Genomic DNA, 25,817 nt, shown 5'->3' on the forward strand with positions numbered 1-25,817 from the left:
TGAGAGTAGCATAATATGTTCGCCCGGTGGCTTTCACTGTTATGCTTGTCCCTGCTCATCTGGGTATGGGGCGAGGGCCATTCCAATCATCAAGACCTTTGAGCTTTAGTAGGAGTTCGCTCTATTATCATATTCTGCTTCATGTGGTTGTTTGTGCTTTCGAAAAAGGAGGGAATCAACACATGACGTTGAGTTAGTTGGAAAAGCTTAGTGACGTGCTTTGGTCTGCGCCAAGGCATATACAATCTAGGTAGCGAGATGAACTTAACCAAGTATTCAAGAATGTTGTTTCGCAGACTTCATAAAAAGCCTAGATAATATTCTATTTAACTAACGCTTATTTAGAAAACGCCATTCCATGATTCCAATTCCTATACCAATCCATCTCTCCTCTTTTCCGTATGATAAAACCCAAAGTACCCAAACCATAAACCAAATAGAAATACAAAACCAAGACCAAAACCAAAAACGCCAGATTCATTATTAGAGCGGCATAGCAGATCAAAGAAGAACATCTTACGCAGTGACCTCTTGCACAGTAACAGGGGCCTGAGCGTGGCCCTGGGCCTGGGGGATATAATGCAATTCCTCCTCAACAGAAAGGCTGCCGTAACCCGTGTCATTGCTAGCAGATCGCTCGCGACGAAGCGGCTTGCCAACAGGGGAGGCGGACATATCTTGGTCGGCGTCACTTTGAGAGGACTCATTAGAGCCGGCCCTGCGACGGCGCTGCTTGCGTCTTTTTGAGCGGTTCTTGTCCGGTGCTGTGTGGACATAATCGTCGACGTTTATACCTGCATTCTGGCAAATTGCTGTGCAGGAATTGACGACTACCTCGACGAGAGTAGGTGAGAACCCATAGAAGGCCGGGTTGTAGGCGTTTCGGGCCCAGTAGATGAGTTCGGCGGATACACGGCCGAGGTTTGGGATGTCGCGGGGACAGATGGAGAGCTTGCGGGTTGGGCGGGGTTTTTCTTCGGCTTCGTCGTCGGCGGAGGAGGTTGCTTCTGAGACGGGGGTGGATGGTGAGGATGAATCGGATGACGCGATGTAATCTACATCGGAAGCGAGGAGGTGAAGGAGATGGTAGACTGCTGAGAAGCCGAGGAGGGACAGTTCAACCGGGTCAATCGGTAGCTGGTTGAACCAGTTGATGGCCTTTTGGATGGTGAAGAATTCGGGCAATGAGGTGGAATCGCCATTGGATCGTGCTGTGACGATGGCGGCAATCATAGCACAACGTACCGCGATGGAGATTTCATCGCGAACGGAAACGGGAAGAGAGGAATCTAGGAAGTTGGACGCATGGCTTTGGCTTCCCTTTCTCTTCTCCTTGGGCAGAGTTGCCAGGACTGCACCGACATTTTCGACGCGGTGTTGTTCAAAGAAGACTGCTTTCATCACCAGGGCACGGGTGTATGCCGCAGACAGCCGGGGCGCTACGTCGAGAGACATGCGGATCTTCTCCTTGAAGGCATCGCGGCTTGCCTTGGAGACGGGGCCCTTCTCGCTTGCTTCGAAATAGTTGAGCAGAGCGGTTTGCAGAAGGTGGCTGGACCACCAGGCGGCGAGTGCGTCTTGAGAACATTGAATGGCAGGATCCTCCTCCACAACGTCGAGGAGTACCTCTTCATCACCGGTACCCTCTTGAGTTGGCCGGTTCCAGGTCAAGTTGACTGCACGTTGAATAATTGTATCAATCATAACTTCCTCGCAATCTAACTTGACTAGGGCTGCAAGGTGACTGGGGAGCCGGTCAGGGTGCGTCTCAGGCAAGGCATTGTTAAGGTCACGAGCAACCTCCCACTGGAATCGTGCGAGAGACCGAGCAATGTCGTTGGACATGTGGAATGACCAAGAGCCTGGCTCTCCGACACACCAGAGAAGAACACGGACATGCAAGGCCTTCAAGATCATTCTCATGGGACTGGTAGGGAGAGTGCCAGCAGCAAATATAGTGAGCACGAGGCGGCTCTTGCTAACTTCAGCATCCCCACCAGTGAGTTGTGCATCAATGGCGATGTCCCAAGTTTTCACACGGCCCCTCTCATCCTCCTCGGTAATCCCTGTGGCCCAGGAGTACAGCTTCCAACCCATCATGCAGCGCAACACATACTCGAAGCATCTCGAAGTAACGACATACCACTCCCGGAAGAACCTGTGACGTGGAACGCCGACTCGTTGCATGCTCGTGAGCCAAGCCTGTCGGCGGAAGTTACTGGATGTAAGAGGCGCAATCTGGTTCTCGGAATTCGACTTGGATGGACCACGTTGCGTAACGGGTTGGGCATTGAAGAGGTAGACAAAAACGATGAAAGCACAGCCAACGACCAGCGTTGCTAGGAGGAGGAAATGAGAGAATGCGCGGGCCTGCCACGAGTACGAGAAGTGCTTCAGGTAATATTCCCAGTGTGCCATATTTGGTGGTTGTAAACGGCCCAAAAGGCGCATGGGAATTGCAAAGAGACCCTTTGACTCGCTCTCGGAGTCATCAGAGCCCATGCCCTCGAGGACCATCAGGCCAGCTAGCGCTCCCAGCATGTATTTGTTTGGCATTCTTGAACGCCGACGAGAGGTGTCCTCCCTGGCATACTGAGGCTGGTGGGCTGAAGATGATGGGTACTTGATATATGACTCGGCGAAGATTCCTTGCTGTGCAGTCTCTGCTCGCATCCGCTTCCACGCGTTGGAAACTGGAAGTAGTCCCTCGGGAGGGTTGTGGGAGCTGTGAGAGCTTTCGCTGGAAATCTCTTCGGTCTGGGAGAACACACTAGGGGATGTACCGGAGCCGGGGTCGGTCGAGGCGTAGTTGCTGGGCGAGGAAACAGATGCGGACGATGTGGCAGCTTGATCAGCGGCCTTGTCAGCCTGGCGAAGGCGGTTCTTCAAACCAGTGTTTTCATCTTCCAGACGTTTGTTGCGAATTTCAAGATGTTTAATGTATTCGGTGGCCTTTGACAAGATAGAAGCCTTGTTGAGCTTGCTCGCAGAATTCGCTTCCGCTTCGTCATCGTCATCAGCGGAACCTCCGGTCTTATTTGTTCGAAGGCTGGGTACACTGTCGCGGAGTTCCGCAATCTTGTCGTTCAAGTTGGCTCGATACCGCTTCTCAATGACGTTGTGAGCGCGCTTCTTGGCTGGCATCTTCTTGCCTGGTTGCACTGGACCCGTCACTGTAGTGGCATCGTCGTCACTGCCTGTCTTTCGCTTCCGGCTAGTTCCAACACTGGAAATGGGAGACACAAGACCAGACTGTGGTTGCTGGTTTGTTCCCCAGCTCTGCGAAAAGCTACTTGGGTGACCGTGGAGGTTGTTGTTCTGCTGAGATGGAATTTCCATCAATCCGAGAGGCAGATGTGGGGAGAAAGCTTGATTTTGGGTCGGTGAGCTCATGTCGGTATGAGGAGAAATAGAGGGCAGATCTATAGACGAGCCCATTGGCTTCTGGTCGCCTTCCGAGAACATCGGTTCATCCCATCGCATCCATTGAGTCCAATCTTGATTCACATTCTCTCCATTTTGATGTGACATAAAGTGACCATCTGCTCGTGATTCACCTCCACCGGAGTTACGTGGAGAAAATAGCTGGAAGTCGTTGTCCATGGCGGGATCAGACATACTGGAGGTATCCGGTTGGATCCTTGGCCAGTGCCTGTAGCAGTCTAAACCTGGGTGATGTAACCGAGTGCCTGAATATTGAGCACTGTTTGAAGTGTTAGATCTGAGGAATAGTAGACATTTAAATAGCAAGCGACGTGAAACAGCGCAATTGAGCTGCCTAACTGGACGTGCTCGAGGTACGATAAGTGGCTAAGCCCGTACAGGCTAGCTTAGACTGTGATAGGGTGATATCTGACACTCACTGGGTTCAATATCAAAAACAATGCTCGAATCGCACGGCGCAAAACTCGATAGATGCAAATACGGAAAGTGCGATGTAAAGACTTGAGTTCCCAGGAGGGGGAGATGCCAGAATCACAGTCACGGGTGCTGCAGGCGATTGGATGGACAAAAAGCAGGGGTGCGACAGATACCCACCTGAACGGATGGTAGTTTAGGCAGTCAGAGCCTTGGGACCAAGTGGGTTCTCGAATCCGTTCTCCGTTGCGAAGGTGATCGTCCGCGCATTAGAGCATTAAAAAAGGGTGGATCAAGGCGAGCTGCAAAACGGAAAAAGCACGGTGAGCTATGTCAGAGGCATCGAGCTTCGACTGTATCTTCATGCATGAAGATCAAGGTTGACGGTGTTGGACCAAGATGGCAAGGCTTGGGATAACAATTTCGGTCGTATGATCGCGGCTGGCCGCCCTTCCGGCTCCGCAACTGCCACCCCTGATGGTCATTACAGTGTTAATTTCAAATCCCGATCACGTGAGGCTATTTAGCGAATGTATTGGCGGTTTAATTACAGTCACTTATAACGGTTATCATTGGCTGACAGTATCCCCACCCAAATGTGATGACTCAGCCACTTCCCACGGACATGTGACTTCCACATCTCACTGTCCTCAACTCCCTATTTTGCTGCTTTGAACCCTGGTAATTCGCTTAGAAAAACACGACCAAAAATCAACTCATTCCCCCTCTCTGAACTCGACACGTCATAATGTGGCGCCTTGGCGCCCCGCAGGAGGCAACACGGGAAAAAAAGGGCGCGTTATGATCTTATCTGATCAAACTAGTCTCCACTCCTCCATCGCCGGTAGCACCAGAACCCATCGAGACGACGCAGAACACGAATGGGATCAAACAGCCAGTACAGACTTTGTGGATCTACAATCCGGTGTCGGCGTTAAAAGGAGAACCCAGTACCACTTTCTCAGACATTCCCAACGATTTCTCTGTAGACACACCAACGCCCATGCGTCATAGGTTCTCCGCTAACTCCTTGGAGATCCATTTCGACTCCAATCGGGCTCCTTTCGGCTGGTACTCGGCTTTTTTGGTCTCACAAAGTATACACTGAATTCACAAACTAACAATCCCAATCTATGATTATGGCCTGTAGACTCATTGTACAGCTTATATCACATTTTCAACGCTGGCAATAGCCCCCATCAATTCCCTGACCGACTTCTGGACCCCGGCCCCAGCCTCTTCATATGGAGTCCGAGGCTTGAGCTTTTCAAGCGCATTCTCCACTCCAGCTGCCGGGGCCGAAAACAAAGCCACTGCATATTTGGTCGACGCAATTCCACCCTTACAAGGTGTCTCCGCCAACGCCGAAGACCGCTGCAACTCCATCGCCTCAGCCACCTTCCCATCCTTGAACAACTCATAAACCTTCGACGCCGTTTTCGGGAACACGTTCGCAAATGCAGAAATACACCCCGACGACCCAACCGTCAACCCAGCAATAAGGAAATCCGACTGACCGCCGAAAATCGCAAACTCGCTAGGAGAAAATGTCGCCGCTAGGCGTGTGATCTTCCCCACCGAGCCGCAGGTCAATTTAACGCCGACGACGTTCGAGACGCCGATGGGACTGGCTGCTGCAGATTCCTTGACTATCTCGGTAATTGTCTCCGAGTCAATATCGACGCCGTTGGTTACGCCGGGGAAATTGTAAATCAGCACTGGGAGGGGGCTTTTCTTTGCGACGTCGGCGAAGAACCGTTTCACGACTGTCATGTTTGTCGCTTTGCCGAAGTACGCAGGCGGTAAGATCAAGAGATAATTCGCGCCGGCGGCTGCTGCGTCGTGTGCTAGCTCGAGCGTCTGTTTCGTTGAGTGTGTGCCTACGCCTGCCATGAGAGGGTAGTCTGGTCCAACGGCTTCGCGCGCTGTTGCGATGAGTTGTGCTCGCTCTTCTCGGGTCAGCAGGAAGGCTTCGGAGTTCGTGCCCATGATTACTAGCCCTGCTAGGCCACTTCGCGATAGGTATGCATAGTATTTCTTTTGGGATTCGAGGTCTAGTGTGTCTGTTGCGCTGTCGAATATCGTCACGGCTGGGCACCAGACTCCAGACTTGGGGATTCGGGGTTGCGGGGAGACTAGAGGGGTTTGTCCCATTGTGAATAACTTTAAGGCGTAGAGGATATCGGGTGGTGAAAGAAGGTTCTTGAATGTAGTGCTTATACCGCTTTGATAATTCAAATAGAGTATCAATGCCACTGCACGTTCAGTATGTTTTATAGTCACCTGTATACGTGCGGGGAAGTGGAAAAGAATCCGTGTCGGCCCCGACGCCGATGATAAGCCGCCTATCAACACTGGGCCTCTACCCCTCGGATGTGTGCCGAGTCTGTGACCGGACTTGGTATTAATTATACAAGTTGACAGTGATTTATAGGTCGAGAGAAACTTGTATATTAGCCTAAAGTGCTACAATACCCCGAGAATGTTCTGAGTACCTTGTGTTCCTACATACTTTCTGTTTTCTGACAGCTGGCCACAACTTGAACCATCTACATCTCCTGCACACCAATTCATGCAACAAACAAATCCGTGACAATGCTACTAAGAAAATTGTATGTAGGTAACACATCAAAAGCAGAGAACTACCGAAACTGAAAGTGACGCATTCTATCTTCCGGGTCCACCAAAGCGCCATCGAGGCAGGCGTTTAATGCTGCAGAAATGTCAACTACACGAACCCATAATAAACCAGGACGATCCCTCAAACTTACAGCAATATCCTCCCACTTCTCCCAGCCACGTCCCTGAACCTGAGCAAGCTCAGTAGCGGAAATCTGCTTGCCAGTAGTGAAGTATCCAGAGTTGATCTTAGCATCAATTTCGACGCGCGAGTCACTGGGGATCATTTCTTCGGGGATAGGAATACGCTCGATGATCTCGATGCCCGAGTTCACGATGGCGTCATACTTCATGTTCGACATGGAAAGCATGCGATCGATCTTCTTTATGCCGAGCCAGTGGAGAATATCCGGCATGAGAGCTTGGAAGCGCATCTAAGCGGAGTAAGTAGTTAGTGAGCGAGGCGATGTCTAGGGCAACAGGGACAGGGTCAGGGACAGGAGTGGAACCATACATCTCGAACACCGGCGATGTTCTCTGTCCGGGTGAAGTACTTATCGGCTGTGTCGCCTCCGCGCTTGCGAGCATTGTAGACGAGGTACTTGATCACCTCGCCCAGAGCTCGTCCTTCCTTCCGGAAGTAGATCACTACACCGCTGCCACCATTCTGAGCTTCGCGGATCGCTTCCCGGATACCGAAGGCGAGGTATGGCCTGCACGTGCAGATATCCGACTGGAAGACATCACTGCCGTTACACTCGTCGTGGATACGCAAGGCCAGCTTGACATTTTCATCGGCGATCCGCTCCGGTGGGCCGAAGATGTATACGGTCAGGCCTCCGATCGGGGGCAGGAAGATCTTGAGATCGGGCCGAGTGATCAGCTCCGGGTAGCTGCCGCCGGTATGCTCGAACAATGTCCGACGGAGAGTTCCCTCATCGACGCCAAATCGCTCGGCAACTCCCGGCAGATACCAGACTGGCTCGGCAGCGACTTTAGTAACACGGACTTCACCAGAGGAGTCAACGAGAATCGACCCATCCACTTCAAGCAGGCCATTCTTCACATCGTCGGCAATCTCCGCCAGCTTCATGTTAGCCCGGGTCACCGCCATGGTAGGGCGGATATCCCATCCGGCTTCTAATTCCTCCTTGAACTGGTTAACGATGTCATGGCCATAGGGGTCCATGGAGACGATCTTTGTCTTATCGGCCCAGGCCTTCTGCGAAGGGAAATTGAAGGTCGGCTCGCTGTTGCGGAAGTCCGGTCGGAAATTCGCGTCCAAGTCACCTGCAGCAATTGCGAGAGCGTTGTAGATACTATAGCTACCGCCGTGGGCGCCGATGGCATTTCGGCGCTTGACGAGGTTGCCGCTCCGCGATACAACTACTGGACCCCGGGATTTGGCGTCGGGTGCGCCCCACTCGAGTGGAACGGGTTCAATGCCACTTTGGCCTGGGTAGGTGGTCAACTACAACTTGAATCAGCATTATCTCAATGATTTCCAACTTCCAGACGATGCATACGATAATGTGCTTGCTGAACTTGGGGGTTGAGGTCGCGGGGGATGTTGGAGTTGTTGGAGACGGCTGCTGGGTTGGCATGGCTGGCATAGTGGTGGTGATGGGTTCTGTGTTGGTCATCATGCCAAATAGAAGGGAATACAGACAAAGAGAATGAAACTATGAAGCTATGAAGCTATGAAGAAGAAAGAAAAAGGGAGAGGGGGAGTACAGGAGTACCCCGTGACTTGTCTCTCCGCATGTTATCGGAGGGGCTTATCTGCACGTCTACGGAGGATATAGATAGTCACGTCGTATTGATAGTAGAGGCTAACTAGTATAAAAGAACTAGCGGTCACTATGTAATTTGATGTCGGAGTAGACGTCTCCACCACTGGAGACCTATCATCTCCACCGGTTTCCACCGGAGTTCTTCGGAGCTCAATTTGACTGGCCGGAGTAGCGAACACCGAACACTCTTCCACTCACATGTATAATTGCACCGTTTGATATGCAACGCCGTAGCCTTCGCATTTGTCCAACTTAATGAGGTAACACATAAACATGCCCCCGTTGGTTTGAATATCCCCCGCTAACCGTCCACAGCACCTCGCGCCGTCGCAATGGCAAACCGGCCTCATGTGAGCCATGCCGCCGAGACAAAGTCCGCTGCGACCATGCATTGCCTGTCTGCACGCGCTGTCGAGACCGAGGAGTCTCGACCCGCTGCTTTTACCACCCAGCTCCCCTAACGCGAGCCAAAGGACGTCGTGTATTCCCATTGGCAGAGGGTGTTCCATTTGATCGAGCTCCATCGACGAGGTGCGTCATTTGTGACAGTATTCTTTTATTCTTTTATGATTCTTCTTGCGATTGCAATCAGTGTGTCGATCATGGACTGTCCAATGGTCGGATGTCTCGCCCGAAGCATTCCTGCAGTTAGCCGTGCGCAGAATGGAGTCTGATGACCGCTTGCCAGAAACCCTCATATGAGTGAAACTTCTTTCAATTCATATATGCCCAATACAGTGCAAGATGGTTCTGCATCTCGCACTTCATCGCGGACTCAGCCTTTACTTTCGGGATACTTCGGCCCAACGAGTTTCGTATCCCCTCTCACCGATGATGTTGACCTAGGGGTTCCAGGCCAAGGCCTAGAAGTGGAAGCCTCTCAGCGAGTCCTCCCACCATACTGGGTACAGAAGATCTCAGAGGTACTATCGACCCTGGGCGATTTCACCAAAGTCGACGCTTTGATCCGCGAGTATTACTCTCTTAGTCAAAGCGCTGTGATAGCAGCGCCATTCGTGCTGAATAGCCTTGGACCAGTCAGTTCCATGTGCAAGGAATTTGTCTCAACTCCAAATGTGGATGACTCGACATCCTCACTTACTGTCCGTATAATCCAAAACACGGCGGAAATTTTCCAGGTGCCCGTAACGACAAGGGGGAGGGATTTCCATACGCTCTATACTGGCTCGGCCATTCGTCTTGAAATCATTGGGATATTATGCGCCCTCGCTGGTCGGGCGAGATACCTGGGACTCGCCCGTGATAGATGTGATGGCAAAACATCTCGGACCCAATATGCGCGCAAGATGTTGGCAGCCGGTGATGCTGCGTTGTATATTTGCAAGATCCTAACTCCACTCAATGATCTGACAATATGGTTGGTGCATGAGAATCTCTTGCTAACAGATTTGGTGAATGGCGATTCGAGTACGTCAACTCATCTAACCTACACCATTAATCCCACTAACAACATCTAGGTCCATCGTGCTGGAACAGACTAGGGGAACTCTCAACAGACATCTTTGCGCTCGGTCTCCATCGGGATACCAAGACATCCCCCGAGCTACCAGAGTTTCTGCTAGAAACGCGCCGGCGACATTTCACCGCAGCATACCAACTCGACAAAAGCATAGCCACCTTCCTAGGCCGACCACCTAGAATGCCATGGCGATATGCCGACTGTCGCATGCCTCTGGATATAAGCGACGAAGCACTCGCTACCGACAATATGGTTCTAGATTACTCCCACGACTACATTGATTCCAATGGGTGGAGTCTTCATGGCGTCGTGCAACGGTCATCCTGGATGCGAGTACGTTTTATCGTCAGCACATTCCGCGATGAGATCCTCGAGGTTTCCCTCCGGAAGATGACCCCTGAGATGGAGGATATGCTGGAGTAAGTCAACTGCTCATATTTACAACTCATCTTTAGTCACTAACAGAGCGCAGTGATATCTCCCAGCGCTGCCATCTAGCATGGGAAGCCCTACCCATCCATTTACGCTATACGCCACAATGCTGGGATAATAACTTACCCGTAGCAGTGTGTCTCATGCTAATCATCTCCTACCTCGCATACCTCTACAACGACTTCCTAATCCAACGACTGATAGCTGGAAAGAACAACCCTCGCGGAAACACAGCGCTCCTTTCTGTCAGTGCAGATATTTTGTCGACAGTCTTGATACTCGGCACACAGCGCGAGCAAATGGTCGACATACGACCGGATTTCACATGGACGGTACTGTTCACCCAATGTACTTTAAACTCTCGTCTCCTCTAATGTTTATATAGGTCCTACTATACGGCTTCCCAAGCGCAAGTCTCCTAATAAAAGCCCTCCAACACCAAAAACGAACAGGGGAACCATTCCTCTACGACGGGTCACGGTCCGCGCTGATTCGTAATTTGAGCGTGTTTATCTCTCATCTTGAGTCAATTGTCCGACCGGATAATGCGAATTATGCACTATTTCAGCGGGCGAGTCAGGTATTCTCGAAAATTATAGATGAAATTCTTGAGCCGCAGTCTCTGGTATCGGATTCTAGCCTTGGGGATGCTGCTCATATGGATTTCGAGCCTGTGATTGATGTTGATGGGTTGGATTTGTTTAATAATATGGATTTTGGCGTTGCGTTTAATCAATGGTTGTTTTGAGGATGGTTTGTGGGTTGGCACTGTGTGTGTATTTTCGTGAGAATAGGAGGGTTCATTGTATTATATCGATTCGAGAGGTCATGCTGCTCAAGGAATCACGTAATTTGACGGAAATTATTAACATGGACTAGCTATAGCTCGATCGTAATCGGAATTGTTCACCACAGGATACATTGTGAGGGGCTCTAACATATATCGCGCTCCAACAAGATCACATCAAGTGCGCTCAGTCTCGCTCACAGACACCGTCTTAGGCTGCGAAGTAGCATCCGCTTCCGCAGGCGGCGAAGTTGGGGATCCCTGCGGAGGATGTCCCTGAGGCGGATACCCTTGAGGGGGATACCCGGACGGAGGAGGATAAGCCGCCATCGGGGGCACAACGGGACCCTCAGACCCGGGAGGCGGATACCAAGAACCAGGAGGAGGATAAGGAGCAACAACAGGGCCAGGGCCCGGTCGAGCAAGAGCAACAGCGGCCGGATCCTTACGACGGAACAAATACTTCAACCACATGCCCAACTTCTGTCCACCGGACATATCCTTCCAATTCGCAACGAGAACAGCCTGCTCCTCGGGTGTCTTCGCAGGATACTTCTTGACCGTGATGAGGAACAAGCACGACAAGATCGGACACAGGAGAGCGAAACCGTAGGGAAGACCGCGTCGGGCTTTCTTGCCGATCATAGCTCTGCGGAATATGAACCAGCTCTCGATCAACCCAATGATGAGGAACAGACCAAACCAGCCGAAGAAAATGGCCAGGCCGAGACCCCACGGTGGGATTCCCCATGTATAATGGCATCCATCTGAACAGCAGTATCCACCCGAAAACTCAGAGCTCCCGAGATACCAGACGAATTTGCTGCAGCCAGCATAGGAAGTTGAATCATCATCGCCGCCACTGTAGTACGTGCTCCTTCCCGAACTGTAATAACTATCACAAGTCTTATACATAGCAGGCTTGTAAAGAGAACTAGCAGAAGAAAACACACTCGTGGGAATATCATCGATACCCAACACAGCCATGGTCCGCGTATAGCGGTACGTGTTGTACTGGTAGGTGATCGTACTGGTTTGCATGCTGGGATGAACAAGATTCTCCGCATCAAGCGGAACGTTGATGGGGATGGCGGTTATGAGGGTCTGGCTTGTAGTGTAGGAACAGGAGGAGGGCGCTGTATATGTGACTGTTGCGTAGTGGTTGACATAGTCGTAGCCTGTGTTCTGGACGCCGGCTGTCGGTTCCACGACTAGTTGGATGGCGGTGACATCGCCGTAGTATGTTTCCGTTGAGGTTATTGTGCTCAGGATGGCCGGGCTACTCTCGGTTGGTGTTATTACTTCTGTGTAGGTTCGGACTATTGGGTCGTTCGTTATGTATACGCCGGTGTAGCCGTCGGCGATGGTTGATTTGACTATTGCGACGTATTCGGTGCCGAACCATGGTGAAGCGAGGGCGAACTGAAGGAGGGCATGTCCCAGGAGGGTGTATGTGCTGAGGTGCTTCATTGTTTCTGGTTGGGCTGGTCTTTGCCGACCTGGGGTGTCGCGAGCAAGAGCCAACAAGAAAGGGAAAGGACGGATCTCGGGATAAAGGAGGCTCCTCCCTCTATATATCCATCCAAACACAACTTTTCGAAGACGCTGAAGAGGCTCCACCATCTGACTATACCCAATGTAGCCACATCTGACGGAAAAAGCCTTCTCTCTGCGAAAGGAGTAAGGTCTAAAGACTGCAGGGCCAAGGCTAGGGCATGCTGGAATCGACTGTCGAGATAATTAGGGGAATGTGATTGGGCTGAAGAGACTTGGCATAGGATTATGTTCGGTGACTGTTTGTTAGGGCTCGTATTCAATGGCTTCGGTCGCCGGTCCTTGGCCTGAGCGCGGGTGAATACGAACAGCCAAGCCTTGAGTGGACTTTTAGTTTATTAGCTCACGAATTTTCACGTAAGGGTCCTGGCGGTAATTTGGTGGAATCTGTGTTTCAACATCATCTGACCTGTGCTGTGACGAGGTCTGCCGTCCTTGGCCGCATAGAGAGCCAGCGTGTTCCAAAAGACATGGGGAACAAAATCGACAGGTGTGGAAAAAAAGCGTGTCTAGATATCAGGTTTGGACAGAGAGGATAGAGAAAAAAAAAAGGGGAAGTATAAGGTTTTCCTCCCAGTAGCGAGTTTAATTTTGATATTTGCTAAGCTTGCAGTAGTCCGCTGTGCCACTGATAGGAGGAGAAGCAGGTACAACAGTGTATGAAATGGGTTGCAGAGGCAGCGTGCCCGCAAATTGGTATCAATTGTGCCTCCCAGAACCCCTGCCGACCGGCAAAACAGAAGAGAAGACATCACTCTTCGAGACATGGAAACGTGAGATTAGCGGCCTTGGGCCAAGAGTTGAGATTTAGTGGAGGGGCCGATGAATGCGATTGACCCCGATCTTTGGCGCACTCAGTTCTTGAAGCTTGACTGGGCGCGGCTGCTCTTAATGGTCTTTTTGATGATCTCTTCCACCTCATCCCAGTCGTTGGTATCGATACGCTCAATGTTGCATCCAAAGTGCTCTTGGATCTTGCGCAACATCTCCCATTCGCCTCGGTTGGCGACAAATGAAATAGCCACACCAATGCGACCGAAACGACCAGTACGGCCAATGCGGTGGAGATAGGTCTGGTAGTCCGGTGTGCCAGATGGTCGGTTTTGAGTGTACTCCTCGGGAACATCCTGAAAAAAAGGTCTTAGTATTGATCGGATGAGATTTCAGGGGGAAGAACTCACGTAGTTGACCACCAGAGAGACTGTGGAGACGTCAATTCCACGGGCAAGAACGTTAGTTGTGATAAGAACCTTGGCGTCACCGTTACGGAAGGAATCGATGACGGCATCACGCTGCGAGCCTTCAACACCACCAGTGAGAGATGCAACAGTGTGTCCCTCGGCAACCATGCGTCGCTCGATCTCAATGGCAGAGGTACGGGTCTAAATCAGGATCAGTAAATGTGCATGTCTTGGAAATACGGATACATACCCGAACAAAGATAATGGATGACCCGACGGTAAGTAATCCGTAAAGCTGGACAAGATTCTGGTACTTTTGTTCTTCATTGTCACAATCCATGTAGAGCTGCTTAATGCCCTCAACGGTCAACTCCTCGTGCTGTAGGGTGATTTCGTTTGCATTGGGAGCAAACTTGCCCGCGTAACGGTACACATGAGCAGGGAAAGTGGCAGAGAACAGGACAATTTGGACAGTGCGAGGGAGCATACTGAAAGAAAGGTTAGTCAACACTACTGCTAGTGGAATATGCGGAGAACTCACGCCTTGGCACGAATGCACTGGTCTCCCAAGCCTTGCTGGTCAAGCATGTTATCGGCCTCGTCTAGAACCAACACCTTCAATTGGGCCGGGTTGAGGTTGCGTCTTTTGATCATATCCTGAACGGTGCCGGGTGTGCCGACCACAACCGAGCAATCCATCTTACCGGTGCGGGCATTGGAATCGGCGGGAACAGCAGTACCAATGACAAGACCGTCAAGGAACTGGCCCATAATTTGAATCACACCAACAATCTGACGTGCAAGCTCACGGGTAGGTGCGAGAATGAGAGCCTGTGGCGAGCTCGCCATTTCCGGGGTCGAGAGATCGAGGCGACTGAGGACATTGAGGACGAAAGCAGCAGTCTTACCAGTACCAGACTGCGATTGACCGACTAGGTTCTTGGGAGGATTGCTCATAAGGAGAGGCAAGGCGCGTTCTTGGACCTTGGAAGGCTTGCGGAAGTTCATGGTGGCGAGACCCTTGAGAATGCGCTCGTCGCTGAAATAGGAATTGAGTTAATTCTAAAATGCGCAATCGCTGCAGCTCCATTGGGGGATCTTACAGGCCAAGATCTTCGAAGCTCTTGACGGAGAACAGGGGGTTGTTGGGATCTGCCTGCAGGTCACTCAGCTTGACCTCGACGGTGTAGTCAGGCTCAGCAAGCTCTGAGCCCTTGTGGTTGGCGGGGGCGCCATCCTCATTTCCGGTGCTGGGCGCATCTGTAAAATATGAAATGATTAGCTATCAATCGCAGCCTCGTCGCTGTCACCGCCGCGGGGGACTGGGCGATCAGAGGGTGGGTGTGGTTTCCGTTCGTACCGGTAGGCTTCGACTCGTCGGGCTTGGTGATACGATCAGCCAAGGATCCAGCACCCTGGGGGGCTTCGGTAGCTTCAGAAGACATTCTGAAAGAAAGCGACGATTGGCGGGGCAATGTTGGAGATGGCAAGTTGGCGAGGCGGGGTAGATTGAGAACTGGAATGTAATTGAACCACTGCGCTTGGGGTGAGATAAAGCTCAGAGAAGCTTCACAAGAGAAGAAATGTACAGGAGGCAAGGAAGTGCCGCGAGAGAAGGTGAAGCCGAGAGCAAAAACAGATGACGCCCGAAGAACACTGACCCACGCTAGGCTGAATTGGGCTGTGAAATGGTATTGTAATGAGCCATCGGTTCAATAGTCAAAAGGCGCAACGTGGATGTTTCGTATTGTCACAGGCACCGGGCTTCTCCCCGCCTTGGTTATCTGCCTGAATGGCCTCAGATCGCCATCACCATTGTCTCATTGTCTCTTATTGTCTGATTGTCGCGATATTCTTTCATTGCAGCCCTGCCCTGTTGATCAGCGCTGACACCCTTTCTCGCCACCCGAGCTTCTGTTCCGCTCATTCCATGCGCGTCTGCCTTCCGACCTCAACCCAGCCATGGCTGCCGATGTCGCTCCCCAGTTTGGGGCAGAGCTAAAGGTAGGAATGCCGGATGATTGTCGCAAGAGCTGAACTAACTCATTTAAGGATTCCTTCAAACCGGTCAACAATTGGGTATGTCTTCCTTCCCCGCAACCCCGATGGTCTTGTGCGCGAGTGGAGCTAATGCAAGTATGTTGCACAGGTCTCAAACGGTATATCGTGGGTGGATGAAATCCACCAATTCTATCGCGAGCGCAGTGCTATTGAAAAGGAATATGCGGCCAAGTTAACCGCCCTGTGCAAGAAGTACTATGATCGCAAGTCGAAGAAGATCAGCCCCTTGAGTGTCGGCGATACTCCTACGCTGACCCCCGGATCCCTTGAGAGCGCCTCCTTGACAACATGGACAACACAATTGAATGCGGTGGAATCCCACGCCGCCGAGCGGGACAAGTTTGGCTCGGATCTGGTGGTGCAAGTGGCGGATCCGCTGAAACACGCTGCAGCTCAATATGAAGAGATTCGCAAGTGTCATGTCGATTACCACGGCAAGTTAGAAAAGGAACGAGAGGCAGCCTATGGGGATCTCAAGAAAGCCAAGGGGAAATACGATGGTGCATGTCAGGAAGTCGAATCTCGCAGAAAGAAGATGGAGTCGTCGTTCGATCATGGTAAAAGTAAGGCGCAAACGGCATACCAGCAACAAATACTGGAGATGAACAACTATAAGGTATAGTCCGATTTCCCGAAATACCACATGCTCTTGCTAACTCACAGACAGAACCTCTACCTTATTAGCATCAACGTGACAAATAAGCTGAAGGAGAAGTTCTACCATGAATATGTGCCGGAGATACTCGACGTAAGGATTGAGTCCAGTTACCCCTACATTGTCCAGTTGGCGACAGTACTAACGCTGTGTGTTAGGGTTTACAAAGCCTCAACGAAACCCGAGTCGCAAAGATGAACACCATGTGGACACTTGCAGCTCAACTCGAGAAATCATGCCTCGCAAACAGCACTGAGCACATGGCAAATCTCCTTGTCGAAATCCCTCGCAATAACCCCCGATTGGACTCTTTGATGTTCCTCCAGCACAACGTGACGCAATCGCAGGAACCTGCAAACCTCGGCTTCGAGCCAAGCCCGGTATGGCATGATGATGCTTCGATCATCACAGACGAGGCAGCAAAGGTCTTCCTGCGCAACGTTCTGGGTAAAAGCAAAGGCCAGGTCCGCGAACTACGAGTCGAGGCAGATAAGAAGAAGCGGGAAGTTGAAGCTAGCAAGAAGGTCCGGGAAGCCATTCAAAGTGGCAAAGACAATCGAAACGAACTAGATGTCGTGCGCTCTATCTTTTACATCCAAGAGGCGTTGCACGAGGTCGATCGGAAATGGGTGACAGCTGAAGTGGAGACGGCAACAATCATGGCAGTGGCCGGAGATTTGTCGTTCGGTGCCCAGAACCATAACTTCCGCTCCCAAACATTCAAGATCCCGACAAACTGTGATCTTTGCGGCGAGCGAATCTGGGGATTGTCCGCCAAGGGCTTTGATTGTCGCGACTGTGGATACACCTGCCACAGCAAGTGTCAAATGAAGGTGCCAGCCGAGTGTCCGGGTGAGCAATCAAAGGAAGACAAGAAGAAGCTCAAGACTACGCGGCAAGAACAAGCCGGTGCCATGCCTGCTATTGATGTCAATTCACCTACTGCATCCTCTCGCCCCACATCACTTACAAGGCAAAACACGATGAATTCTCTAAGCTCCGGATATGCGGCCAGTACGGCTCGATCAGCGTCCAACGTGGCTTCTCAACCTACTCCAGAAACCCCAGAAGAGGAGGCTCCCACTCCTGTCGCGGAGACCAAGCCAGCTGCCGCTAAGAGGCACCGCGTCCTTGCGCCTCCACCGACAGCATACATGGCTGCACCTCCCCCAACCGAGTCGAGTTCAAAATCTAAAGAACCGCACGGCAAGATGCTCTACGCTTATCAGGCCACCGGCTCGGATGAGGTTACTGTAGAAGACGGCGATGATGTTGTGATTGTCCAAGCGGATGGTTCGTCCCGTTTCCCCAGCATAATTCCACACAAGCTAACATTTGCGCAGACGGATCTGGATGGATGCGTGTTCGCGCCGGAGGAAACGAAGGTCTCGTTCCGACTGCATATGTAGAGGCCGCCCCAACACCTTCCCCCGTGCCATCCCCCAGCCCTGCCATGACCGACCGGCCAGGCTCCGTCTACTCCAACTCATCCGCATCACTGGCCGGCAGCGCAGCACAAAAGCGCGTCGGTCCAGCCGTTGCACCGAGAAGAGGAGCCAAGAAATTGCAATATGTCGAGGCATTGTACGAATATGAAGCCCGCAGCGATATGGAATGGAACATGGCCGAAGGAGATCGATTTGTTCTCATCAACAAGGACAGCGGTGATGGCTGGGCTGATGTTGAACGGGGTGGTGTCACTAAGAGTGTCCCGGCGAACTACATCCAGGAGGTGTAGACTCGGTTGGATGGATTGTATGGATCGCTAACATACATTTTGCAGCGCGGTAGATTCTCGTGTGTTCAGATCGAGAGCGGTTTGATGTTGATATCTTCATCTTTTTGTACAGTCGGCGGTATTAGTGCCGTTCCCTTTTATGCATCAGCAAGGAGCATTGGGGGCATTCGTGCTTGGCATCCATTCGCGAGTCTTGGACATAGCATAGGAAACGTCGTTTTGCTCCATGAATCTCCATCAATCTACAATTATTCGATAGGGTTATAGAATCTGACATTAGTGTAGCCTGAAGTCCGAGATCAAGGGTTGCCATCTTTACTCCCCCTTTCACATTTGATGCACCCCAACCATCCTGCAGAGTAAACCCAATGGATCAATATCATCAATCATCATGCGAATTTCATTCAAGTGGCTCGCAAACCAAACCACTCGTGTTATCGAAGCACAGGAGTAATGCCCATATCTAGATGTTCAAACCCAGTCTCTGGCGACCACATATACCTCGACCAATCCTCAACATGAAAGCCCTCTTCAACAGGTGGCAATTCCACATCCATGCTCATATTCACATCATCCAAAGAACCCAACCCGATATCCCCCAACGCCAGCGCAGGGTCCAGCGGGAATTCAAAGGGGTTTGCCCCTTCGAGCGGACTAACCGACGACAACGCCTGCACAAGCTGGGCATCTGAAACCGCCGACGACGAAGGGACGAGGGAGTACGCAGAATCAAAAAGCGCCTCCGAAACAGCGGGATAATCAGCCAAGGAGCTAGGCGCGGAGTTCGAAAGCGGAACACGAGATCCAAACCCAGGCAAGACAGTCTCGCTCGACACAGTCAAACCCGCCTCCGGGAAAGAACCGCGCTGCTGAAACGAGACCTCAGCCCCAGATACTGACCCAGACCCAGATGTCTCAGAACCAGACCAATCGCCCGCTCCAGCAGAATCATAGTAATGAGAAACAGTACCCTTAGCCGACAACGAAGCCGACGACCCAGCCCGAGAAGGTCTACCCGAAGCCGAGACCGACCCCGATCGAGAACCCGACGCCGACTTGGACTTCGACTTGGCGACGACTGGGACGGTGGTCGACATCGTGGAAACCGACGCAGCCCTCCCACCCGGATCGGGCCCGGGACGAGGCGCTATAGGAAGGAAACCGGCCGTGTTATGATGCCGCGGATAGAGTCTCCCGTTCGGGGCTTTCTAGAAAAAAAGAAGCATACAGCATCAGCACCATATCATCTGCGATATTTTGTCTTCTTTCATGTGCCGAAGATATGGCTTCCGAGGCTGATGTTTTGTGTTTGCGTTACTTTTGAACATTTGAGCTCTGCATCGCGTTTTGCGCGCGCGTGCTCGGTTGGAGCTGTGCAGGGCGTTGCATTGCAGATTGTGCAGGTTGCAAAGGGCCGGCCTTTGCGTTTTATGCGGATCAATGGTCGATCTGGGGGATTTGTCAGATGGAATGTTGGCGATGGTGGAATAAAGAGTAAGTATGTATTGTGTTATGTGTACTCACCATGATGTTTGCAGCTGGTCACACGATGGCCTCGTATGCAAGCTTCACAAGCCCACTTTTGACCGTCGATAAGCATCCCTCGTTAAGATGAGAGTGCAACATGGTGGACGGGAGCAGCCTTTATACCCTTTCCGCTGGTCTAAGGTGAGATTGAGGACTATGACATAGGATGACACGGGATTTCCTTTATTTTTGTGTGTCGCGAGAAACTGGGTTCGCAATATGATTCGACTCACAGCCACAGGATCGAGTGGGTGGGACTGGCTCATGCAGACAAAGGTCGGAACCATTTCGTCTATTCCGTTCCGTTCATTGCGTGGAAGCTTGGGCCAGAGTAGAATGTGGCTGCAGGGTATGAGGTACTTTCTGCATAGGCACGGACGTGGGTTTGTCAAGCTACTACCACAGTAAAAAGTACTATGGGTCGGATGGAGTCAAGGTGCTAAAGAAAACGGTCTATAGCCAGCACTAGTCTCGTGGAAAAGTAGTCCGGGAAACCGATTTTCTCTGAGGTATGAGGGATTTTCCCACCTCGGTAGATGAATTTTCACTTGAACTACAACCAGAGCGGAGATTGACACCGGAAAAATCCCCAGGAAACAATTTCCCAGATACCAGGTCATAGCAAACTAAAGAGACCAGCTGGCAATGCTCCCGGGCTACCTGATCGGTGCTAGATCTTGGCGAGAAATGCCTCATACATTTCGGCTAACCGGTGCTCTAACTTATTTTTCGGGCTACTTGTTTCCAGTTTACCGAATGTTGAAACGTGGAACAGCCGACTCCTTGAATTGAATACCTCTTCAATATATCAATTACTCGGCAGGCGCAACGCCCGTTCCACCATGGGGCTGGTGAAATCGTGGATTGATGCTAATGCACGCCGAGACACACAAGCCAACCATGTCATTCACAGTCACATCTGCATCTGGGGGTGGCTGTGCTGAAACCTCGCTTAGGTGGCGTCGCACTGTACCATTTCCTATCAAACGCAGGAGCCTCGAAAATTGGACTGTTTCACCACAATATTATTCGCAACCTACATGGACTCTGGTAGGCAACCACAAAACTATACCGCCACTCTCCAATATTCAGTCATCTTTTTCTTTCCCTCGGCCTCACAGCTTCTTACACTGTAAAAGAGACAAGCACAATTAAGGAAAATTAAGCTCCACCATACTCCAATCATAGTCGCGTGAATGAAAACACCGATCGGACCCGCGAGAGCTGCCGAGCTGCCATAGGTGATGTGCCCCCACTTGGGTCTAGTATGCGCCATTTTGTACCTGAGGCATTTTCCTTTTCCAATTGTTCTTCTTTACCGGTTGCTCACCGTTCAATTAAATCCCGTTGCAATTTGGAAAATCCTGTCGCCTGCTGGAGCGTCACAGCGGGTTGGAACGACGGTAACCGTGAGATGCCCGCTAGGAATGTGGGCATTCTTTTTGTTTCTCCGTCGGTGTGAAGAAAGTACCGGTTTCTAGCATATCCTACACGTGGAGAGAACCATATACTCAGTCCGCGGAACCCGTTCTTGTTCACGGATTCAGAATACTTGAGAAGACTGTGCTCTCTTCAGGTCAGATTCATCCTAATCAAAGAACAAGTATCTGTGAGCATGGTTCTTGTCGGTTTAACAACCTGTTAGTAAAATGGTACATGCTGCAGAAACTGACCTTCCAAGGGGACTCACAAGATACCCTGCTTGTTTCACGCGAAGACTTGGTATCTAACTGGACGCATTGAGCTTGAGAACTCGCGCTTATATGTTGCTGCTTAACATTATTTTGGGCACATGTGTGTCTCGAAGTTCCTCGGTCGCTGGCAACGAACAGGTGGAATCTGAAAAAAGGAATATTTTCAGAAGAAAAGGCAAACGACGAAGGGAACAACGGACAAATTTATATCCCAGCACTTCCCGGGGTTGTAAATTGCTGTCTGCTAATGAGGCCGGACAGACAACATGCTGTTCGCTACCATATATTGCTCATATGCTTTCTATTTCGAAACCTAGGGAGCCTATGGCAACGGTAATTCCCTCTTCGGATACCGGGTTCACTAATTGCTTGATCCTGGAATCCTACGCACTAAATTATGGTTGGATCCATGAAGGCCAGTTATAGGTACTTGGCATTTTGGCGCGAGAACATTGCTTTTTCTTTTCCAAAATCATATGCCAGCGAAGAAATCATTGCCTCACTGAGCAGCACCTCATGAAAAACCGATGCGACCGATATGTTATCACTACAAAAAATAGGCACGATTGACGTCTTTCCTTTTCCGTATTAGGAAGGTGGGTCAATGTACAGTACAGGGTCACTTCTATCAGCGGCAACCACAAACAACAAGCTCACTCAAACAAAAAATAAGAAGCATCGAACGCGAAGGAAGGAGAAAAAGACAAATTACTGCCCAGGCGAGGTACGTATGTGGGATAGTCGATAATTACCGGAACCTCAGGTTTGCAAAGGAGTAGGCGTCCTCGCTTCTGCTGTTCTTATCTGAGTAATCTGGTGTATGCCAAATGTTGCCCTGTATGTGATGCATATTCTAACTTGTGCGATATGAACTTTCAATGAACGACCCGACCCGTCTCCCACTATATCCCACCCCATCTGTAGATCCCGGAATCATTAGGTCCCACTTCCACTCACAGAACTTCTGAAATGCTATGGCCTGGACAAGGTGTCTCTCGACCATCCAAGCCCAGGAGACAATTTGACCCGCCCCCTCGTGGCCTACTCGCATAACACTGCGCTTCGCATAAAGTCTTCCAGGTATCAACGTCAAAATCTGGGCATTTTTGCTGAATAGCTGATAGAGAACGAGCTAGGTCTTCGTCGATCAGGTGATTCGTTCCCCATCGGTTCAGGAGTCTGTGTAGGTAGGTGATGGCGTCCACTCCACTTATCTGCTTGATAATGATATTCGTTAGTTTCTTGCAAGGTAAATGAGATAGGTACGTTTTCTTACGCAAGGGGGTTCCTTTTCCCCTGGTTCCGTGCTATTCATCTCGATCTTGAATTTCGAGACTGCTGAAGCCATCATAATGAATGATAGGAGCATGGGTGTCAGATGAGACATTCTGAATGTTTAACATTGGAGGGGTGTGCGCTGGGCACTCATTCTCGTTTGCGTATTGGGGTTCGAGGTGTCACTAACGAAACAATATTTTCGGGCTGAAGATGCGCAAAGAAATGGACTTGGTGGAAAAGTCGCCTGGGTCTTTATTTATTATTCGAGTTCTTGAATCAAGTCTTTCTTAACCTACCCCACTCACATTTGAAAGTTATGTGTTAAAGCAGGGCTTAATATTTGGCAGCTTGCAAGGATCATGAATGTTAACAGGCATCTGCATATCCTTGTGCAACACGAATATTGAAAAGGAAGAAGTGATTTGTTGACAGCAAGGTAGACCCACCCAGCCCTACGCTCATTGATCTTCTGAGGTGTCCGTCCTAGGCAGCAGGGCTACCCAAAGCGCATAGTAGATGCCTAAGTATTAACATCAATGCACACGTCGTTGTCTCGTCTCATCTTATCCTTAGTTTATGTCACACTGACAATGACTATGATTTACCAACCTCACTATGCAGTCTCTAAATTGGACACGCGCTCATGCAAGTGGAGCATCATGTGTCACAGAAGATCAATATTTGGATAACTTACCTATCAAAATCTTGATTAGAGGATCGGTATCGCATCTGACCGACATTTGCCCACTGCCTAGCTAACTTGAAATAGTAATACTTGAGTGAAGTCATTCTCGAATGAAACAAGCGATATACAGCGTGTAGATACATCGACTTACGCAGAAACAGGCGACTGCACCCACTGTCCCGTCTTGGGGTCCAAACACTCCCTCTCCGCATCCCTCCACTCACGAACAACCAACTCCGCCCTCTCTTTCGATCTTGCAGTAATCTTCGCCGGGAACTCCTCAGGCATACACACAAACCCCTGCGTCAGCCGATCCGGATCAGGTAAGATCGGACTCCCCTTACTATCCACCTCAGGCGCAATATCGAAAGCCCATAAGATCCGCGAAATGCCAAGAAACAGGCTACGCTCGGCAACATGGATACCTGGACAGATACGCCGCCCTGCACCGAAGGTGAATACATCCCGCTTTGAGGGATCCGGGTTGGCTGCTGCGTCGCTGAAACTCTGGCGGTCTTCATGATACCGATCCGGATTGAATGTTCGCGGGTTGGGGTGGCGCTTTGGATCCATGTGGATACCCCAGACATTGTTCAGGACTCCGGCTCCCTTGGGGATAAAGTAACCCTTGTATTCATCATCCTGGGTAACTGCATGTGGAACGGCTCCGAGTATGGTTGTTGGCATCCATCGGACTGTTTCTTTCATACAAGCTCGTACGTAATGTAGCTCAGAGAGATCTTCCATGACAGGCAGGCGGTTTGGTCCGACGAATCTTTCGATTTCTGTTTGGGCTTTCTGTTGGACATCGGGGAAGAGGAGCATTGCTTGTACAAAGGCGTACAGTGTGCTTGATGTGGTGTCTGAGCCGGCTTCAAGGAGGGTTCCTGAGATGTAAGCGGCTTGGTCGTCGCTGAATCCGTCTTGTTTCTGTGCCTCGTACATTCCCGCACAGAAGCATGGTTTTATTGTGTTTTGTCGAATCTGTTCTTTAGCTCGTAGCCAGTGATCCAGGTACAACGCTTTCTCGTGCCTATGAAGCTCCTTCGCTTTCCTTTGTGTTGGGAGTAGGAAATCGGGTAGGTATCGCAACCATGGGAAGAAGTCAATGATTGCAGCTGTCCCAGTTTGATTGATTTCTGCGAATTCAGAGAAGCCGTTGAAAAGTTGAACGATCTTCTCATCCTCGTATGTAGGTGTGCGCCATCCAAAGACCATCGTGGTTGTGAGGGCATTGGAGTATCGACGAATGTGTTTGAGGAATCCTTCGGGTTGTGTGAGAAGCTCATATAGCATCTGTCGGTTCTCCAGCATCTGATACGGCACGTATTTCTTGGAGGTGGTTACATTGAGCAAACCGTGGACCATTTTGCGGAACTAGTAGCACGTCAGCGTTGAATGTTTGGAAGTCGAAATTCCGTATCTTACCCCACGCCATGTTGGCCCGTAACCCTTGAACCTTTTTGTTAGCCGCACATTTTATACTCGGTGCTGCTATTCAAGAACATACCATCATCAAGAGTCTCAAGTTACCACTGCACAGTGTCTGACCAATATACATCTCCGGTCGATGTGAGTATAGACCGCTTCTTTTATCGAGAAGTTCTTTGACTGCCTCGTCGCTCGAGAGCACAATCAGACACTTGGTGCCTAGAATGAGGCTATAGATTGGGCCGTATTCCCGTGCCCATTTTTCAAACTGGATATGTGCGTTGTGGGATGGCATCTGGGGGCAAATCTGTTAGCCAGTATCTCGTCTTAAATATTTACATCAATCACCTGGTGTATATTTCCCAAGAGAGGCAATGTTGGTGGACCCGGGGGATAGTTTCTTGGTCGCTGTCCGATTCTCAAGACACGAAAGAGAACAATTGCAGCAATAGCCGCTCCTAATAGCACCGTAAATGGCTGCATCTTGGGTGTATTGATGTTTAGTTTCAGGCTAGGTTTGTTGGATCCAAATTCTTGAGTCCTGACCGCTATTCCTTTCATGTCTCCCTCTTATATATATATATATACACTCATCGTCACAAGCCTGTAAAATATCCGATGTCACCTGGATGATGTCTGTTATGCCTTTGGAGTCGGAGTTCGATGTGGGATACTTGCGGGCAAGGTGGGTAGCGGAGTGGGGGTGGGGGAAGATGGAAGATCAACCAAGCATTGATGCGAAACGGACAAACTTATTTTTTTATTGATATTGAGGTGGTGGTGGGATTGCAGTGGGCTTGACATTTACCGCTTGTTCTCTACGGCCGCGCCTGCAGGAACAAATCAAGCATCCAAATATGAGCAGTAACAAAGCTCCTCCAATACCAGCAGCAAGTCCAATAACCAGCGAAAGATGATCCTGAACCCAGGATGAGACATCACCACTTGGACGACCATTTCCCCAGGTTCCTTGTCCAGTGTTTCCAGTGTTGCCAGTATTTCCAGTATTTCCATCATTTGTCTGATCACAACCATCTCCTCCTC

General features: G+C 50.5%; 9 protein-coding genes across 9 annotated transcripts; 2 read left to right on the forward strand and 7 right to left on the reverse strand.

Moving 5' to 3' along the window:
• Positions 1-516: 516 nt before the first annotated feature.
• PENARI_c006G08448 (basic helix-loop-helix domain-containing protein) lies at positions 517-3,618 on the reverse strand (the record flags this gene model as incomplete). The annotated part of the gene is made up of 1 exon (XM_022630488.1): positions 517-3,618. The coding sequence occupies one exon, from the start codon at positions 3,616-3,618 to the stop codon at positions 517-519; it is 3,102 nt and encodes a 1,033-aa protein (XP_022490016.1).
• A 1,404-nt stretch (positions 3,619-5,022) lies between these two features.
• Positions 5,023-6,012, reverse strand: PENARI_c006G10730 (dihydrodipicolinate synthase family protein; the record flags this gene model as incomplete). The annotated part of the gene is made up of 1 exon (XM_022630595.1): positions 5,023-6,012. One exon carries the CDS (start codon positions 6,010-6,012, stop codon positions 5,023-5,025), a length of 990 nt encoding a protein of 329 aa, XP_022489706.1.
• A 553-nt stretch (positions 6,013-6,565) lies between these two features.
• Positions 6,566-8,120, reverse strand: PENARI_c006G09030 (putative GTP cyclohydrolase II; the record flags this gene model as incomplete). Its single annotated transcript, XM_022630518.1, has 4 exons — positions 6,566-6,571; positions 6,630-6,911; positions 6,992-7,948; positions 8,004-8,120. The coding sequence occupies 4 exons, from the start codon at positions 8,118-8,120 to the stop codon at positions 6,566-6,568; spliced, it is 1,362 nt and encodes a 453-aa protein (XP_022489535.1).
• Positions 8,121-8,525: 405 nt separating this feature from the next.
• On the forward strand, positions 8,526-10,930 carry PENARI_c006G12108 (uncharacterized protein; the record flags this gene model as incomplete). Its single annotated transcript, XM_022630665.1, has 6 exons — positions 8,526-8,530; positions 8,586-8,801; positions 8,959-9,698; positions 9,749-10,169; positions 10,223-10,514; positions 10,568-10,930. The coding sequence occupies 6 exons, from the start codon at positions 8,526-8,528 to the stop codon at positions 10,928-10,930; spliced, it is 2,037 nt and encodes a 678-aa protein (XP_022489733.1).
• A 216-nt stretch (positions 10,931-11,146) lies between these two features.
• On the reverse strand, positions 11,147-12,439 carry PENARI_c006G06612 (uncharacterized protein; the record flags this gene model as incomplete). The annotated part of the gene is made up of 1 exon (XM_022630407.1): positions 11,147-12,439. The coding sequence occupies one exon, from the start codon at positions 12,437-12,439 to the stop codon at positions 11,147-11,149; it is 1,293 nt and encodes a 430-aa protein (XP_022489521.1).
• Positions 12,440-13,377: 938 nt separating this feature from the next.
• On the reverse strand, positions 13,378-15,149 carry dbp5 (ATP-dependent RNA helicase DBP5; the record flags this gene model as incomplete). The annotated part of the gene is made up of 6 exons (XM_022630208.1): positions 13,378-13,650; positions 13,705-13,905; positions 13,955-14,192; positions 14,246-14,743; positions 14,808-14,964; positions 15,065-15,149. The coding sequence occupies 6 exons, from the start codon at positions 15,147-15,149 to the stop codon at positions 13,378-13,380; spliced, it is 1,452 nt and encodes a 483-aa protein (XP_022489801.1).
• Positions 15,150-15,666: 517 nt separating this feature from the next.
• On the forward strand, positions 15,667-18,158 carry PENARI_c006G03204 (putative actin polymerization protein Bzz1; the record flags this gene model as incomplete). The annotated part of the gene is made up of 6 exons (XM_022630243.1): positions 15,667-15,708; positions 15,757-15,783; positions 15,854-16,381; positions 16,433-16,513; positions 16,579-17,713; positions 17,764-18,158. 6 exons carry the CDS (start codon positions 15,667-15,669, stop codon positions 18,156-18,158), a joined length of 2,208 nt encoding a protein of 735 aa, XP_022489945.1.
• Positions 18,159-18,592: 434 nt separating this feature from the next.
• On the reverse strand, positions 18,593-19,255 carry PENARI_c006G08011 (uncharacterized protein; the record flags this gene model as incomplete). Its single annotated transcript, XM_022630468.1, has 1 exon — positions 18,593-19,255. The coding sequence occupies one exon, from the start codon at positions 19,253-19,255 to the stop codon at positions 18,593-18,595; it is 663 nt and encodes a 220-aa protein (XP_022489986.1).
• A 4,099-nt stretch (positions 19,256-23,354) lies between these two features.
• Positions 23,355-25,068, reverse strand: PENARI_c006G02782 (cytochrome P450; the record flags this gene model as incomplete). The annotated part of the gene is made up of 4 exons (XM_022630222.1): positions 23,355-23,361; positions 23,494-24,719; positions 24,771-24,794; positions 24,853-25,068. The coding sequence occupies 4 exons, from the start codon at positions 25,066-25,068 to the stop codon at positions 23,355-23,357; spliced, it is 1,473 nt and encodes a 490-aa protein (XP_022489688.1).
• Between the last annotated feature and the right edge of the window lie 749 nt (positions 25,069-25,817).

This window comes from Penicillium arizonense, assembly GCF_001773325.1.
Source record: "Penicillium arizonense strain CBS 141311 chromosome Unknown PENARI_contig006, whole genome shotgun sequence".
Lineage (NCBI taxonomy): Eukaryota > Fungi > Ascomycota > Eurotiomycetes > Eurotiales > Aspergillaceae > Penicillium > Penicillium arizonense.